General features: G+C 39.2%; 1 protein-coding gene across 1 annotated transcript in view; it reads right to left on the reverse strand.

Annotated features, from left to right (window-relative positions):
• adgrv1 (adhesion G protein-coupled receptor V1) overlaps window positions 1-19,793 on the reverse strand; it is a 198,323-nt gene that overhangs the window by 24,755 nt on the left and 153,775 nt on the right. Inside the window, exons 84-85 of the mRNA XM_031893453.1 lie at window positions 13,343-13,459; window positions 6,727-6,905 (exon numbers count right to left, since the gene is read on the reverse strand). Coding sequence (XP_031749313.1) covers window positions 6,727-6,905; window positions 13,343-13,459 — 296 coding nt within the window. The remainder of the gene's footprint in view (window positions 1-6,726; window positions 6,906-13,342; window positions 13,460-19,793) is intronic.

Consider the following 19,793-nt stretch of genomic DNA (forward strand, 5'->3'; position numbering starts at 1 on the left):
AAAGACCAATTAGAAAGTTGCTTACAACTGGCCATTCTAAAAGTTAACTGAAAGGTAAATGGCCCTGTTACATAGTTACATAGGGTTGAAAAAAGACCAGTGTCCATCAAGTTCAACCCATCCAAGTAAACCCAGCACACCTAACCCACACCTACCAATCTATATACTCACATACATAAACTATAAATACAACCACTAACACTAACTGTAGATATTAGTATCACAATAGCCTTGGATATTCTGATTGATCAAGAACTCATCTAGGCCCCTCTTACAGGCATTAATAGAATCTGCCATTATCACATCTCTAGGAAGGGCATTCCCCAACCTCACTGCCCTCACCGTGAAAAACCACCTACGCTGCTTCAAATGGAAGCTCCTTTCCTCTAATCTAAAGGGGTGACCTCTGGTGCGTTATCATAGTCAATAAATCAGGTTATTATGCATTTCTAAACAAGAGCTAACTATCTTCTCTGTCCACATTATAAAAAATGTGCCCTTCTATAATCCTGTGCTGCTCAGCCAAATGCATGGAGCTATACTGTCCATTGCTCCATTGTATGGAGTCTCAGATCCTCACAAAAGGAGATTGTTACCCCCCGAATCACTGATCTTTTGTCACTAGCTGTGGATAAAAGGGTTAAACACAATAAATTGATATTTTGTTGTATGCTGTTCCTGTGGAGCTAGTACAGCCCTTCTCCCTGCCACCATACTGTGCCAAGGAGCCAATGTACAAAGGTTCTTTTTGTGCTTGTTCCTATCATAGCAGCTATAAATGAATCTGCTGTATCTGTGCCTGAAGAAAAAAGGAAGATGAAAATTCCCCATTTAGCAGAACAGCCCAATGCCGGTTTGACAGTTTGTGGTTTTATAACTGTACCTGCCACATTCGATATTGTTGACAGATTGCCGTGATGTCATTCTCCCAAAATAACTGTGGTTAGCAAGCAACTCTGGTTTTGCTGACGAAACATCCAAACTATATTTAGGCAGTTATAAGAACATGACATTTGCAGAAGTAGAACATATCACAGTATATCAGGAGAGGAAAGTAAAGCACAGTCACACAGGACTAAAGCCACACTCATACGCTGGCTATAGGAAAGAGCACAACCCTTGCTGTTTAGTAGCAGGGGATTTTGTTTATAATAAGTTGCGTGCCCAACACTGGATGTGGTTTTACAGTAGGCCTAGGCATTGAGTTCTGCACTCTCCATTTTAACTACTATTATTGTTATTAATGCTAGAACATATTTTTCAAGTTCCATAGCACTGTAAAACAGAATGGCAGAAATAAAAAGCAGAATTGTTTTATCAAGTGAGCAAATATGAAATACATGCCCCACCACTAATCCCCGGGTCCCTGGTAAAAGGCCCATATGGAAGGTCTGGAATGGGAGTCAAAATAGGCCCTGGAATTTAAGTACACAGAGGCTCCAACATCCCCCCCCATTAAATAGTTACTGTCTATGACATCTTGCAGCAGCCCCTCTGGCATTTGCCAGAATCTGCAGATTGCCAGTCCAGGACTGCCTTATGGAATTAGCAAATGAGGAGCACTCTGCGGGGTACTTAATGCACATGTACCTGGCACATCTAGCCAGTGCACCACTTTTTCACTGGACCCTAGGAATATAGAAACATTGGTGTTAACTCCAGTGGAACTCAGAAGGGACAGCTCAATATGCTTCTTTTATATATTATAGAGCTACTTGGTGTAAGAAGTAGTTTGTACACAATACCGTTTGCAGTATGATTTTGGGGATCAGGGCCCATGTATTCATGGGCCCTGAACTTCATTTTATTAAGTGCTGGAATAAGTCAAGGTCTTGTCTCAAACTGGGTTAGAGTTGGCACCTCCACAATCAATAAAACTGTATATCTTAAAACATTCCTTTATAAATTCATACAGGATGAAGAATCTCTAGAAGTCCTAAACATATGTTGCTGTGAATCTGAAATCTGAAAAAAAAACTATATGTACTAATTGCAGTTGAATAGGCTGTCCAATGGAGTCTTTTAGTGATATATTACTTACTGCAGGGACCATGGATCATGGAGACTTGTGTGCAAAGCAGATAAGCCCACTTAGTGAGGGGAAATTTAGGCTAAGGCATATCCTGCTGTGGCCACATAGTAGGTGGTTATTTAGGCTGAGACATATGCTGTTGTGGCAATATAGTGGGGGGTCATTTGGGCTAAGACATATCCTGCTGTGCCCACATAGTGGGGGTCAATTATCTTTTGATCAAATGAATACTTCTCCCAGCTTACATTCTTACATACAAGTGGCAGGGCCAACCTGCAAGATGGATTTGTAGAGTTCTGCACATAAATTGTGAAAGCTTGTATTATGTGCTGATTGGGACTAACAGTAGTCATTTTTCCAAACCACTGCAATTCTCTGTACGTATTTTTGTTTTATGTTTGTTTATTTATTATACATATATAAATCTCAAAATTTCCCTGCCACCCCAGATCACATGCCAATGCCCACTCTAACCCCTTCACCCCGAAGTGGTTCTTCTTTCTATAAACCCACTTACTTCAGCATAAATAAATACGGGACTATCCCAGTAAAACTGTGACACTTCCTATGTTTTAGGAATATTATTTGCTTGTAAACAGTTTATATTTCAGCTTTGGATTACCTTTACCTCAAAGGAAAAATATATAAGTGGAAACCAAGTGTCCCCAAACCTGCAGGGAAAGAGCTGTGCTGACTGCATTCGGAACAAGTGACCGTGTAATGAGTCATCTTAAAGGGCAAATAAAGGAGATATTGCATAATTCAGAATGAGCTGGTTGAGATACATGAACCATGATTTCTCACACAGGTAGCTGAATTAATATATTACATATGGTATCATATAAGAAAACGCACAAATACATTTTAATTTATTTGTTATGTTTTCTTGTTGTGTTGCTGTCTCTCTTAACCTGTGATTTTTGTGATGTTTTCTTCAAGGAAAAATATTCTGTTGCATCCACTAACATTTCCTGCCTTATTGTGCTTATTTCAGGGGAATAACTGTATGCTGACATAGTTTTTTTGGTATCTGCTTATACAGAAATTAAATTTGTCTTTGTTGTCCCTACTGTGGGAATTCCATTTATTCACTGATTGAAGCCCGGAGCTGTCAGACCATGCTCCATTGCTTACTAATCCATGTCCCCATCTGGCTTCTCGTTAGGGGCGTATAATTCACATAAGTGATTACTGATTTCTTCAGTTATTCGGGATGAGTTAAAAAAAAAATCACATTTCACAGCATCTCAGCTGTTTATTTAGCAGCCTTATGTGTTCACATCATGCCTGCCCCAATGAAGCTTACAATCTAAGGTCCCTATCACATAATCACACAAACTAGAGTTTCATCAGCAGCCAATTAGCCTGCCAGCATGTCTTTGGAGAGTGAGAAGAAATGAGAGGACCTGGACTAAACCCAAACAAAAATACAACCTTTGTGAAGCCATTGCCGGGGTTGGAATTACACTCAGCAACAGCGCCAATCGACAAATGCAAAAGAAATACAGATATCTAAATTTGACTACATTTAAAATGTTACCCAAGTTGCATTTATTTTTGGTTTATCTGCTTTGCCTTAACAGTCCCAGTTATTAAACTGCTTTTATTTAGTAACTGATTACAGTTAGGCTAATGTCCCACAGAGAGATTTAGACTCCCATGGTAGATTTCTGCTACTGTGGGCAACTAATTACTCTGAAATACCATTCTACTGACAATAAAGGGAATCACTGGTGGAAAGGCCTATACATCGCTTCAACTTTCCAAAGTCACATGAAGTTGCCTGCAGGAGGAAACTTTGTGCAACTTTGGAAAACCGAAGCGTTGCGAGAGGCCTTTCCACCAGTGCTTCCATTTGGTGCCGGTGGAAAGGCATTTTGGAGATATTAGTCACTGGTGGTAGCAGTGATCTATAGCAGGGGACTAAATCTCTCCGTGGGACATTAGCTTTATTTAATGAAATGTGATTGCGTTTAATACAATTAAAGTGTGCGGTGTCACAAAAATGACAGACTTACCAACACTGTGATATTTTTGTATTAGGACTTTAACTACCACTATAAAATGGATAGATTGATGTGAGAACTGCATTTAACAGTCTGTTCCATGGGCTGTAAATCTGTCTTCACCTTCCTCAGAAAGATGCCTTCAGCCTAGAGCAGCAGCAGCAGAGTTGCACAACATAGAGAGGAGGGGCCCAAGCACATAAAGTTTCTGTCAACTGATGTATTAAATACAATGTAAATATAAAGCACATATGAGTTTGTGTAATGCTTTTTATTAACAGTGTATTCAATTGACCAACGGCTTACTAACCTGCTCTCTTTTCTTCTGCGGCCATGGTATGCTAAAGTGTATTTTCAAATTGCTTTATTGTTAGTTTATAGGTCATCAAATACCCAGCCTGTTTAAATTATTTCATTTTATTGCAGGGTTGTTTCCATTCTGTAGGCTGCTACCCTACACCCTTCATCTTTGATATTTTATATTACATTCTGTAAATCTAAAATTATGGCTACGCAGCAGACAACATGCAACCAGTGTAAATGTCTCTGCTCCTGTTAGAAGACATAGGATCAGGTAAGCAGACAAGATGATTATATGCAGGGTACATATGACAGGTCTGGCCAATATGAAAAAATGGCCCATGGCTGACAATTTATACTGCAAGATAAAATAGAAAAACACAACTGAGATCTACAACAGAGCCATTTTGTACCCTGGATCAGTGCTGTCCAACGTATGACATGTAGTGGGTTATTATTATTATTAACATTTATTTATAAAGCGCCAACATATTCCGCAGCGCTGTACAATAAGTGGGTTTCATACATTGGACATAGAGAGTAACATATAAAGCAATCAATAACCAATACAAGAGGTGAAGAGAGCCCTGCCCAAAAGAGCTTACAATCTACAAGGATAAAGGGTTGAGACACAAGGTGTGGGTTGATTATTTATCATATAGCATGTTTGAGGGCCGGATTAAATTAAAATGATATTGGCATACAGTGAAGTCTATAAAGCCTCTGAACAGACCAGGGCCATAACACTCTTTTGGATAGCCACTTCTGGCCCAAATGCCTCCAGTTGGACAGTTCTGCCCTTGATAGTGAAGATGGCTGCTCTGTCCCATACCATATAGAGCTAAAAAAAAATCAGTGTGTGTATGTAAGTAAAGGGTTTCCAATGCTCCCCCTGCTTTGCTTGGGGAGATACCATATCTGTATCCCTGTTACAAACAAGAATAGTGAAAAAGGAGCAAAGCCATGAATTCAAATTTTGATTGAAACTGCAGTTGTGTTCATATATGCAGATGTTCTCATATATCCCATACTACCCAAATATTATATGTTCCCTGTTCAGTGGTGCAGAAAAAACAATGAAAATGTACATGTGAGGAACACAGAGAGCCATATATGTTTACAAAATCATGGTTTACCTAAGCTTAGTTATTATTGTATCCTTTATAGATGCCGGCAAATAAAACAGAATATGGCCACAATGAAAAGTAAATGCCTACACCTATAGCCTCGAGCAGAGATCATCAGGTTTAAGAAATGACTTACTGCATTTAGCCTGATAAGCATTTTATGCTAAGTCAGCAAACAACTAAGCATAAGACACCTCCACCCATCAAGGTCTGCAACACAAATACCCATCCCCAGAGCAAAACCTAGATTATTCTTTCAGAGAATGTCAAATTTGTGTTCCTGCTCTAATTACACCCTCCATATTCCAGGTAAATCTATAGCACACTGATTACTAGTCTCTGACATAGTATGGCCTTACTTGTTCAAAGTGTAGTATCATCTACATTTATTATGTTTCATTATGGCCCAAGGATCAGTTGAATAACACTTTTCTAAGCAATAACCTTTGCCATGGTTAACTGTGCCATGGCAAGTAGTTTACCCAGTTTGTAAGGGATATCCTTAGGACTAGAGATCTAGTTACAGTGTTGGAAGCTTTTATGATGACTTATTAATTAACTTAGTTAAAAGGTGCAATTAACAGTGTTCAGGTAAACAGGCTGACTGACTGTACAACAGAGGGGTCATAAATGATTTGGTGCTGGACAGCACTTTAAAGAACATTTTTTAATTAAAATGTCTTTATTTGCATTATTGGCACAGACCACGGTGACTCTTTGTCAAGGGTACATTTCTTTGGAGTGTTGTCCAGAACTTTGGTGTTATGTGACCAGTCCATCCTAACCCGCAGAACCTTAACCCACATCCAACCTAACCCGCAGAACCTTAACCCAATCCAACCTAACCCTTAAAACCTTAACCTACATCCAACCTAAGTTGCAAAACCTTTACCGACATCCAATGTAACCCACAAAACCTTAACCCACATCCAACCTAACCTGCAAAACCTTAACCCACATCCAACCTAACCTGCAAAACCTTAACCCACATCCAACCTAACCTGCAAAACCTTAACCCACATCCAACCTAACCCACAAAACCTTAACCCACATCCAAACTAATCCGCAAAACCTTAACCCACATCCAACCTCACCCACTAAACCATAACCCACATCCAAATGAAATTTACAGGATATTCATGGCTCTTGTGTATTATAAAGCCATATATACATATCCTTTTCTGTGTTTGGTGTATCCCTATTACATATTTGTGTAAATGCTCAGTATACTGAAGGAGGATTTAATTGATGGAAAACTTACATATCACCATGGACCAGTCCATATATCTCAGGCAGGCTTTTATGATAAATACTTCTAAGAATGACAAGTTGTAGAATGACAACAACTGCAGGAAGTCCCCATCCGACAATGAAAAATATCAAGTGGCGTCGTTCAGCATTCTCGTCGTTCATCACCAGTACATACCAGAAATTCACCGCCTAAGTAAAAAATAAGACATTCTAAATTGCTTTGGTCAATGTGTAAGGAAGAACCACAATTCAGTGCTGGAATATAATGGAAATGTCCCAATAGAATAAGGTGGCAGCAGCTCCAGGCATAAAGTTGGGGTGTGACTGTTACAGCACTGCTTCCCCCACCCCAGGTGTAGGGTCCCTTGATTCTAGATAAAGGGTTATTAAAAGAATAAAGTGATTTTGTGTAACACATTACATTAAACAGCATTAAATCAAAACAATGTTTCTGTTACTCTAGAGATTTTCCAATAAATTACTTTTTTAAATATCTTTAATTTTGTTGACTCTACCTTTGTTTATCTTTGTTATCTCAACCATTATGTTAGCCAAACTCTGTCAGGGAGCCTGTTTGCTGCAGGAATGTAATTATCAAAAAAAGATAAGAGTGCTGGTGTTTTTTACTGCTGCAGTACACTGGGTGCATTGCTTACCCAAACAGGGTATATATATATATATATATATATATATATATATATATATATATATATATATATATATATATATGATTCAGTTTTAGGGTGTAGTGTAAGTTTTTTCTATAATCCTAACAGGTATGAGATCTGTTATCAGGAAAATGATGAAGAAATTAAAAAATGAAATAATGAATGAAATAATTAAAATTTTTCAAAATTATTTCCTTTTTCTCTGTAAAACCATACCTTGTATTGATCTCAACTAAGATATAAGTAATCCTTATTGGAGGCAAAACAATCCTATTGGGTTTAAATAATGTATAATGATTTTTTGTAGACATAAGGTATGGAGATCCAAATTATGGAAAGACCCCTGGTCTGGAAAACCCCAAGTCCCAAGCATTCTGGATAACAGATCCCATACCTGTACCAAGTATATAGGGGAAATCTGTTTTTTAATAAGGTACAAATAGAAGGGATTTGAAGTAACTGCAAAAAGTGGTTACATACAATTTGAACTGGGAATGGAAAATAACATATTCTACAGCAGTAATGCCAAAGTGTGAGCTCTGCAGCTACCAAAAGTCAAAAACATTTCGCTTTCCCACTAAATATAATGACCAAATTATATGCTAGAGACTGGGATGTTTTATAGCGTATTGTACCTGTATATATGACAAAATCAGTGCTGTGCGTTAGTAATATCGTCCTGCGGGGCTCTAGGTGTGCTTGGAAAATGATGTCGTGGGAAATCAGCAGCAGGGAATATACACAGGAGGTAACAGTGCAAGTGAAAGCTCATATAGAGCACACAGTGATTAGCTACACTGGAAGTCATTCAAGTTTCCTATCCAGACTGTTTCCTGAGATTCTGCTGATTTCCGCACTTAAGCCACTCGCTACAGAGTCTGCAGTGTTTCCCTAACATCCTAGGCACTTATAGGAAAAGTATTACTGGCTTTGGCAAATTTCTAAAAGCACTTGTTGCTTGCCAAGCAATCCACAGTTACCAAGGTATCATGCTTAATCTGGGCTTCAATATTCAAATTGCTTTTTTTAACCAAGGTATTTCCAAACTTAAACTCCCAACCAAAATAGCAAAACCTTGATCAACACAAATCTCACACTCTTTATTCCCTTCAGTTCCTACTGCCCCAATTCCACTTAGGGTATCTAGGAACACGCTGTTGTCATTGCCCTCTTATAAGTGAGCATCGGCCATCCTCAGTAACCTCCCTTTGCAATATTACGTTTGCAGGGTTTCACTGGAAACATAGCAGAAGCACCACGTCTTGTAAGGAGCTGGTGAGGTCCTTTCTTTGGCAGCCCACTGACCAGTCATAACCCTTATAGCACCTAAATTGCTGACCCTCTTAGTCTTTAGAACCCACCCTGTAGATGAAAGACCCAGATGATGTACCAATGTCTGAAGCTCAATGACACTTTACACAACAAGAAACCAAAAAGAATTATTGTTGTATAGTTTGAAATGTATTTTGTTAAACTTTAAGCATAAGCTTTTGGTGCTTACAAGAAGAGACAGTTCCTATAGTTTAATACTATCATTCCGGACCAACATATAATATGTTACTATATTCTTGTGCAAGACAGATAAACTCTCCACAACATCTACAAAAAATCCCCATCAAACTACTGAATGGCATGCTTATTGTTGTTATTTACTCTGCACATATATATATATATATATATATATATTACTTGGCACACAACTTTTCTCCACCTTTGGTTTTACTTTCTGGAGAAGCTTGTTTTTAGCAAAGGATTTCTTTAGACATGACTCAGTAACTGGCAGCAGTGTCTCCTTCTTTATCATCACTACAAACAACATGTAGGAGGCTCTGTTCTTATAAAGAAGTCCTCATCATGATTTCAGGCCATGGTACCCACAACTATACCAAATGCATATGTCTCTGCTAGTACCCAGGTACTGTTCATCGGCTCCCTAGTATCTAAAGCAACTGCTACAAGCCAGGTGGTAAACTGGTCTTTTTGTAACTGCCAACTAAATATTGTGGAATAATGACACCAAGCTATCATATATCAGTATGCAGCCAGATGCTACAAAGCTATCAGTATCTTCAAGAATTACACCTACTGGCCTCCCTGTATTCACTGAATTGAAAAAGACAGGTTTAATTCAAACTAAGTGCTCTGCCTATGAGCCCAGAAAGTCCCTGACCATCAACAACATAGTACGCGACCAAGGAGTAATGGACTTGCAAGTTAAATAGTTGTGGACGTAGGCTTTCAACCAACCTCAAGTCATGAGGGAGATAATGATCCACTCCAGGCCTTTTGAGACCTTATTCCATGTTATCATTTAGTGTAGAGGTCCCCAACCTTTTTTACCCCAGAGCCACATTTAAATTTTAAAAGAGTTGGGGAGCAACACACAAAAAAAATAGTTCCTGATGGTGCCAAATATGGGTTATGATTGGCTCTTTGGTAGCCCCTATGTGGATCCCTGGAGTGAATCATTATCCCATGACATGGGGCCGGTTGTCAGCTCTGTGCATTCTGGTTGCACTAGTGCATATTCAGTCATGCAATGCATATATGGAATAATTAGGGCTGAATTATTAGGAGCTTTTCAATCAGTATAGCTATAAATTGCTAATACAGAGTAAGTTAGTATGTACAGTATGTTATATCTTTCAGATATTTACAAAACACTTATTGTGGGACTGCAGAGAGCTCAGAAGGCCCAGACTGGAAATCTCCAAATGCCAGAGGGGCTGCTGTAAGATGCCATAGACAGTCATTATTTGTGGGTCTGTGAGGGATGTTTGGACCATTTTTTGGCCTTAATTGCCCATTAACCTTCTTGTCACTGGCTGCTCTGATTGTGCTGCAGCACGCTGCATATTGACAATATGTGTGTGCCATAGATCAAAGTGGAAAATGGAAATGTAAAATCTATGATGCTCGCAGACTGGTACATGATAATGCCATAAATGCAATGATCTACAGGAGGTAAGTGGTTAAACACATAAGACTTTTCTCTCTGTGAGGAATCAGCAAGTATATGCTTCCGTTGGTACTGAATATCTTATCTTGCATCCTCGGTGCAATGCACGATAACAATTGCACGCAACTCAATTATGCTTAACAGTCCATTATTTTATATCATACAGTGAACTTCTCTTAACCGCATGCAGTATCAGAACTTATCTGAATTAGCGAGATTATGTCTATTCTCTTATGGCATATACAAATAGAAAGCACAAAGTTTCTCGACTGCATATGAGTTTCTGATGGTGGAATTAGGGAAGTCCTTAAAAATATAATGAGCTCTAAGAAACATTTAAAGGGTATGAGAGAGCAGTGCTGGAGTCCCAAGGACTATCCCCACTATCAACCTTTTAACAAGGCACTTGCATACGTGGGATCTTGGTGCAACCTGTGCTTTGCGCCTTGCGCTGAATCTGACACAGAATACAAAGGGCAACACTGTAGGCACAAAGCAAGTACAGGTATCGGACCCCTTATCTGGAAACCCTTTATCCAGAAAGTTCCGAATTATGGTAAGGCCATCTCCCATAGACTGCATTGTAACCAAATAATTCACATTTTTAAAATGTATTTAATTTTTCTCTTATTATTTAATAATGAAACAGCACCTTGTACTTGATCCCAGCTAAGATATAATTACTCCTTATTGGAGCCTAAACAATCCTATTGGGTTTAATTACTGTGTAAATAATTTTACTAGCAGACTTAAGGTAGGAGATCTGAATTACAGAAAGACCCCTTATCCGGAAAACCCCAGGTCCCGAGCATTCTGGATAACAGGTCCCATACCTGTACATAATACCTGCCATAGGAAAGCAGTATGTACAAGGCCACCCTGCATCTTACATTTATTGCTGCTGTCTAGTTTGGCATCTGAATGAGTCGCAAGATTGGGGAATCCAAGGGGATGCCTATATACCAGTGTTTTTCAACCTTTTTTGGGCAAAGGCACACTTGTTTCATGAAAAAAAATCACGAGGCACACCACCATTAGAAAATGTTAAAAAATTTAACTCTGTGCCCAGCAGCAGTGCCCCCCTAGTACATTGGTGCCCAGCAGCAGTGCCCCCCTAGTACATTGGTGCCAAGAGCAGTGCCCCCCTAGTACATTGGTACCCAGCAGCAGTGCCCCCCTAGTACATTGGTGCCAAGAGCAGTGCCCCCCTAGTACATTGGTGCCCAGCAGCAGTGCCCCCCTAGTACATTGGTGCCAAGAGCAGTGCCCCCTAGTACATTGGTGCCCTGCCTACGGCACACCAGGCAACATCTCGCGGCACACTAGTGTGCCGCGGAACAGTGGTTGAAAAACGCTGCTATATACCATCTCAGCCTGCCACTCATTAACATAGTGCTTCTAAATGCAGGCAGGCTGTATTCATAGGCAAGTTGCAGGTAGAGGTACTTTTGTGGCACAAAGGTCTGCACCTATAGGTGCTAAGCACCCAGGGAAAGGTGCATAGTGCAAAAAACGTAACACTTTTTGCCACTTTGCAACTTGTCCGATGCTTCATAAATGAGGCCTATGGGGTCGTTAACAATTGCTAGCACAGTTGTGGTCCTGACATCAAAGGGTGCTCTTTGCTCTTCCACGTACCAGCTACTGCCACCTCTGAACAAAAAGACCTTCCTTCAGTACCTGCTCTCCTGTACTGTAACAGATACTGGAGATGTGATGTGGGAAGTGCCTGGCGGTGCTCTACTGTGCCTGCACTCTTTTCTCATGTATTTGAACATGAAAGCATGAAACAGAATTTTATTGCATTTGTTCTCCCTTGAAACACAGTGTGGCAGTGAAAAGCCATTCGTGCCTAAGACTGCCAAATTAAAATAAATAATAATGGGAAGAGTAAATAATAGATATAAAAAATGCACAGTGGTTATTTAACAGAAATATGAGGCAGAGTTCAGTACCCTTGCTGGGTGTAGGAGCAACAAATGCCATGACAAACACTAAGCAATTTACTGTTATAGTTTGGCTACTTGCCAGGCCTACTGCCATACTACTGAGGCAACTCTCGTGTTTCAGAGATTCAGCATTCTGGGATCTGCAGGCTGTCAGTGGGGAATAATATTTCTTGTTAAAAGAGCTGCTGTTTATAGATGGTTGGCTTTTATGTTAAAGCTTGCCCCAGCGTAACCCAAGGCCCAGCAAGTCTCTTTTATTTTTAATGTTACATTTCACTTGTAATGTTTATCGGTTTCTTGGGACAGAGGGAAGGTCAGTGTATTCCATAAACATCACAGCTGACCTGGCGGCATAGGAGAACCCTGTAAATAATAACAGCTGATGGGTAGTAAAATCTACAACCCTTCAGTACTCTTGACCCAGAGAAAGCAACAGGTGCAACAAGGCATCCACATTGTTCTCCATAATCACAAGTCACGTGTTGCTGTTGTTTGGAAAAAGTTCACATCTCTTTTTTCCCCTACAGACTTTGCCTGGAGATGATTCCATATGTGACTCTCCTCCACCCATAATGTAAGGAATGGAAGAATCGGGGTCTCCAAGTACAGTTTCTATTTATTGGACAGTATGAATTCAACAAGCCTAAACTTTCCTTTAGCAAGAACTGCTTTTCCTCATTAGACACTGCCAGTATGGCCAGCGTACTTCCTGTTTCACTGTCAGTATGGCCAGCGTACTTCCTGTTTCACTGTCAGTATGGCCAGCATGCTTCCTGTTTTATTGCCAGTGTGACCAGCATACTTCCTGTTTCACTGTTGGTAAGGCCAGCATACTTCCTGTTTTTTCACATAACTTAAACAAAAATGGAAAATTCACCTTAAACAACACATGACAATTATATGCAAAAGTTTGATGCAGGAACACTTTTTCAATCTCTCTTTTACAAAGCTGTTCACGGATTTTCAACAAGATTTATTATAATGCACTATTTGTTTTCTTTTGATAAAAAAACATATTATTCTTATTTTAGCAGAACCATCATTGCTCACCTGAATAAGCATCCAGAAGAACTGGGAGAGGTAGAAATAGTGTGTTACAGATGCCAAGGCCGAGCAGCTTTCATCCGAGAGCTCCTGACTAATGTATGCAGCAGCCAGAAATGAAATCTGCAACAGAAAAGGAGACCATTAAGAAAATGTTGTGCTGAGGGAGCAAAAGTTCATCTAGGCAGAAACTAATCACTGTAATGTATAATAAAGATTATATTTTAGATTAGTGCTAATAACTTAGCCACACAGGGATGTATATCTACTGTATATAAGCAACAAATATTATAGCTAAATACAAGTTGCTTCTATGTGATTATTTCCAGTTCCCCCTTAGATACTGCATCACAGAATCTCTATATTTATTTATGATGTAACTACAGGGGCACAAGTCCATAAATGCAATATAATACAATTATATTTTTAAAATAACTGCGATAATATTTTCTTGACAGGAAAGTGTTAAAAGAAATTACACATCTATCAAAGCAGATGAAATTGTCAATTCATCAGAATGTGTTCAGTGACTTTAATGGAGAACTGAACCCTAAAAACAAACACTGTTTGAAACACTGTATTTTTATATAATGAACTTACTGCACCACCCTAAAGTTATACAATCTATATAACAGCAATGATCCAAAGTTGTGCTAAAATTGTTAGGTGTTTCAGTGGCACTGCACATGCTCAGTGTGCTTTGGGTAGCTATTGAGAAGCTGAGCTTAGGGGTAGTCACAACTAATAAAGCAGAAAATAAGGTTTGTCTGTCATATAATCCGGTGCTACAGGTTATTAAATTATGATGCTAATTGCACTGGTTTCAGAGCAGGCATGTAATGAGAACCTTAATTACTAACTAATCGGCCTTATAGTGTGTCTTTTATATTCTATATATACAGTTTATTTTCGGTCCCTAAGCTCAGTAACTGACAGCATCACAGAGCATGTGCAGGGAATCAGCAGAAAAGGAGATGGGGAGCTACTGGGGCATCTTTGGGGGCACAGATCTTCCCTGCTACTTTTTTCTTAAAGTTTAGTTTTCCTTTAAGCAGGTTAATACTAGTCTACTTATTGGAGTCAGTGGCAACACTGAGTTGGACACCGCTCCAAGTCATTAATCTCCATTACTAATTGTAAGGGTGATTAACAATTCAGAATTCCACCTACTTCTGCATCAGCTGTGATAATGGCCCCACAGTGTAGGTATGTAACAGCAGTTCCTGTATAGCTATAAAATTCTCCCAACTACTTCTTTTTCAGCAGTCAGAACATTTCCTTCCTGTCCCTCTTCTCCCTTGCCAGACCCGCAGCTATAGAGGGTGCTGGTTACGTGGTGACATAAGTAACCTAAACCAGCCGAGTGACACAAGAGAGTCTATTATCCATTCTAACCTTTATTAAGGAATATCATTTATTCATAGCCTTGCCCTTGCTATTGCCAGTACATGGGCAGCTTCTACTCAGGATCCAATGAGAAAGACTGAATAATACACCTCTATAACAAGATACAGACATACCCAGTGTTATATCCTTTTTATTATTTACTGTTTAATAGCTGTTTTCACATAAATATTGGGAAAAACTTAAGTACATATATTTGTCCACACAGGGCACATTAATTCCATATTGGTATTAAATACCTTCCACAGACTCCAGTTTAACAATATTTAGGTGGCCAGATTATAAAAGAAAATTAAAAAAGGCTTACTGGGCCTAAGTTTTTTCTTTTGACTAAATATCCTTACTATGCCTTTAAAATACAAATTGATTTGTAAAAATTGTCAGAAACTGATTTACAACAGGGCCCAGGACTGTACAGGACAAGAATTAAAGCCATTACAGGTTCTAGCATGGTGACCCTGAAGCAACCAATCAGATACCTTCTTTAAGACTGCACAAGAAAAAATGAAGTTAAGAGCTTATTGGGTGCCATGGGTTACTAGACCAGGATAATATTAGTTTTCATACAGGATCAACTTGTGAGTACAAAAGTGTGTGTATCTATCTAGGTATTTGATGGCCATGATAGCTTTTTTTTACTCTAATATATACACTATTAAAAATGTTTCAAAATCATTATTCTTTATATGATATATGTGGTTGGTCCATTTGGCATGTTATTTATTTTTACAAAGCCACCCTTCCCGTTGGTAGTGTTCCAGTACAGGATCATTATCAGACAATGGAATGGACATTTTATATATAAATGTCAGATACGTGAAAGAAGAGGAAGTAGCGGTCAGCTTATAATTACAATTCATTTGCTAAGCATTTGTCAGCACTTGCTAATTATTGAGCAGAAGCACAGAAGACAGGCACTGGCTGTTCCCATACTGTGTGAGTACAGAGAGCAGTGAGTCAGGATGCATTCAGAGCTGTGACTGAGGGCTCCATACCCTTGTGCATTTCTCTGCTGCTTTCCTTCTACATAATTGAAATAATTTAGTTTCAGACTTACTCCTAGGCTTTCATGTAACTAAGGGCAGGAAATATTGTATTCATTGAATTATGCATGGTTCTAATCTGTTATCAGGCTGTTCCCTTCCACTGTACCCATGGATAACAATTACAGTTCTACAAAACAACTGCACAACTGTCCATTAAAGGCTATGGCACATGGTGAGGGCTCTGTGAGCGTTTTGCCAATCTGGCAATTTACTGCTTTTTGGGTTGAAACAAATACATTAAATTAGCTCTTAGTAATCATTCTGACCATTCAGCCTGTATAACTTTGGGCCAACTTGGTCTGGAAGGCAGCTTATTGGCTTAGGGCCTGCACTAGCGATATCTTACTGAAAATCAGCCAGATCGGCAGGTTTCAAAATCCTGTTGCAGAGAGAATCACATTGTCTCCTCTATGTGTCCTGGCCTGACAGCCTGCATTCCCAGTATTGTTATCCTATCTGAGGGCCAAACATTTGGAGGACCCCAATTTTCACCCAGCTCAATGTGGGCAGGGGTGAGCAGACATTTAGTTGTATGAGGACCCAAGATTTTTGATGGCAGGGCTGATTGCTTGCTATGGATTACTCAACTATTAGACCATATACACTGTATATATAAATAACCTTCAAGTGTTTTCCTTGTTCATAAAGGACACTATATCGCTATTTCACCCACTGGTTTGTTCTTATTACAGATATATACACAGGTTGAAGTTTTTATGGCATCTCTCTGTAGTCTGTTACAAACACCGTAGTATGGCTATGGGAATTGATAAGAAACATTGATAAGAAACATTGTTGCCAGCCAGTCTGAGACAATAGCTTAGATCTGTAAATATCATACATCCAATGCCTTTATTGCTACCAACTCTTTTGATGAGTGATGTTTAGTTTCTGCAGAATTTGAATATTGTTGGTATGCACATATTTATAATGGGCTATATTGCAACAGACTTACTGCATAGTGCCAATCTCTGCACTCATTCCATCCCTTATCTTAACTATAAAGCAGCCTCCTTGTTTATCCAAAACTATCAGGTTCCATAGTGTCTGGGACTGATCACAAGCTACTGTAGTTAGTTCTTATTAATAAAGTGTGTGTATGCATTGTACTTCATTAAGCAACGTTAATTGCTCTGTTAATGTATTTGTGCAAGGAGCATGCATGCAAAATGTAACAGTTTTAAAAGTTCATTTAGGGTGATAAACACAGAGCAAGGTAATGAGTAGCACTGTGTTCCTCACCATTTACATTTTTTTTTGTCCTACTATATATATATGAGTTGAGGCTAGCAGAGCTATGTTGAAATGCAGGTATGAAGACTTTTCTACCTTAAAATGTACTGACGGGTATTTTTCAGCACAAAGAGATCACACTAAAGTCAAGGGGAGCTGTGGAAGCTCTCAGAAGCTGATGGTTTTCTGTCATTAATAGGAACCCTGAGCCTAATATAAACCAACATTCACCATGCTGCTGAATAAATCAATTTTAAAAATACCCTTTAGCAGGGTTAATGGAGCAAACAAACAATGTGCAGTAATCCTCCCAGATACCCAGCACACTATATTGTACACTAAAAATAGTATAATAGTTTCAGCTTGATTGATAGGCCTCCCAGAATACCAGTTCCGGGCTCTATGAAAATCAGTTCAGTGCAAAAGAAAGAGGACACTGAATATCAGCTTACAATGCCATCTAAAAAAGGCAGCCATTCTTGGAAAGGTTCATGGTTCCCTGATACAAATGCCTTAACTAACCTTTCACCCAATTTCACTACGTTGTTGTGAAGTAACACAGAATACCAAGTATTATGGGATGCCAACAAACACATAAATCAAGGGTGCAATTAGGCTGTTAACCTGAACTTTATATCAAAAGATGTGCATTAATTAATTTCTCCTTACCATATAATGTTTGCTTGTCAGTTATCTGATGGATTATATCCAAAGATAGATTGAGTCAAATCTTATTATACAGTAAAGTATGTGGGAGGATATCCAAATACAGAATAAAGCAGCCAGAAATCAGGCATACACAGTGATTCATGACAATGATTAATAAGAATTTTATACTTCAGGTATGGGATCTATTATCTGGAATGCTTGGGTTTTCTAGATAAGGGATCTTTCTTTAATTTGGATAACCATACCCTAAATCAGCCATAAATCATTTAAACATTAAAATAAACCCGATAGGATTGTTTTGCCTCCAATAAGGATTAATTAAATCTTAGTTGGGATCAAGTACAAGGTACTGTTTTAATATTACAGAGAAAAAAATGATTTGCTTAAAATTGGCTCTATGAAAGATGGCGTTCAAGTAATTTGGAGCTCTTTGGATAATAGGTTTCCAGATAAGGGATAGTATATAAGATCTGCATAACAAAAATGTTTACAGATAACTACAATCTTAACCCTTTCAGTGTTCGTAATGTAGATTTGATAGCATTGTACTGATGGCATGCAAATTATTAAGGGTGATGGCAGACGGGGAGATTAGTCGCCTGTTGTTTAATCTGTGCTACTGTGGGCAAGAAATCTTTCTTAGGGCTGTGACACATGGGGAGATTAGTTGCCGGTGACTAATCTCCCCGAAATGCCATCCCACCGGCTAGAATGTAAATCGCCGGTGGGATGGCATACGCGGCGCGCGATTTGCCGAAGGCACGGAAGTTGCCTTGAGAGGAAACTTCAAATAGCAAAGATGTATGTGTGCCACTGCCCTAAGAGATGAGGCCTATGTGCTGTCTGATAACTATTACAAGCATGTGCTGAGCTAGTGGAAAAAGTTCAGGAAAGGCTGCAATAGACCCACTGGGATGTTGTTAAAGGTATGAAGATATCTGCAGACACTAAAGAGCTGATAGCAAAGTCATAAGGAGAAGCTTTGGTTTAAAAAATAACTCATATGTATAGGATATCAATAATGGAATTTGAATTACATATTTACATTTTTGGTTTAGTTTGTTCGCTTAAAGGACAATGAAAGGTTAATATAAATTAAAAGTAAGCCTAAAGGCATTCTTTTTAAGTACTTACTGCATATCTAAATTCCCAGATCCCTGCTTGCCTCTCTGAGATATGGTGCTGGCAGCCTACAGCAGTGGCCTACTGCCAGCGGCAGCCTTCCTATTCTCTGAGCATGTGTGTAACTTGATCCTGTCTGCTGTTCTGAGCTACACATGCCCACCAGCCAATCAGAAGCGGATCTGGCAGAGGGGAGGGGGGGAGGGAATGAAACACATGTGCAGTATGAAGCAAGGAGGGAAAGGAAGGGAGAATACCTTTTTAGAGATGGCAGCCTGTTCTAGAAAATGTGAAGTTAGTGTGACTGAGTAAATATGTGATTAGGTGAGCCAAAAGTGTGGCGTTTTTACTAAACAATAGGAGGACTATTGGGCAGTATGCTTTTTACATTTTGACATTTTGACGCCTATTGGTAAAATAAGCACAATAAGTAGGACTTGTATTGAAAATGCTTTCTGGCTCTTCCTTTAAAAAAAATCATGTTTTGCTAATAAATAGCACTAATGCTTTTTATTTTTTTGTTTGTTTTTTTTTGTTTTTCACTAAACTAATTCTCCCAACAAACAGGGTAAAGGCAGATCAGGAGCCCTCTATGAACAAACCCTAAGCTGCTGCCTTTGTTAGACTCCCAGCAGGGCCGTTCCTGCCATGAAGCATGGGGACAATACTGCCTCAGGCAGCAGTGAGTGGCTGGTTAGCAGGGGCTGCAAGAGAGCTAAATTTCCATTTTACAAATCAGAAAGCACTATAGCTTTCTCCTTACTAGTGAATTGCCCCCCCCCCCCCTTGACCTGCTCAGATGCAGAAGTTGTAAGTCCAAATTGGGTGAGGGGGGGGCGGCCTCAGGCGGCAGCAGCCCCAGAATCAATGCTGAGAACCAGGAAGCGAAAGTAAGAGGTAAAGCAAAAGTGTCTTAATTTTCTTGTTTAGTGCAAGAAATAACAAAATACAAAGTTATATTTTTTTAATTAAAAAAATATGAA

The sequence above is a fragment of the Xenopus tropicalis genome, chromosome 1 (assembly GCF_000004195.4).
Source record: "Xenopus tropicalis strain Nigerian chromosome 1, UCB_Xtro_10.0, whole genome shotgun sequence".
Classification (NCBI taxonomy): Eukaryota; Metazoa; Chordata; class Amphibia; order Anura; family Pipidae; genus Xenopus; species Xenopus tropicalis.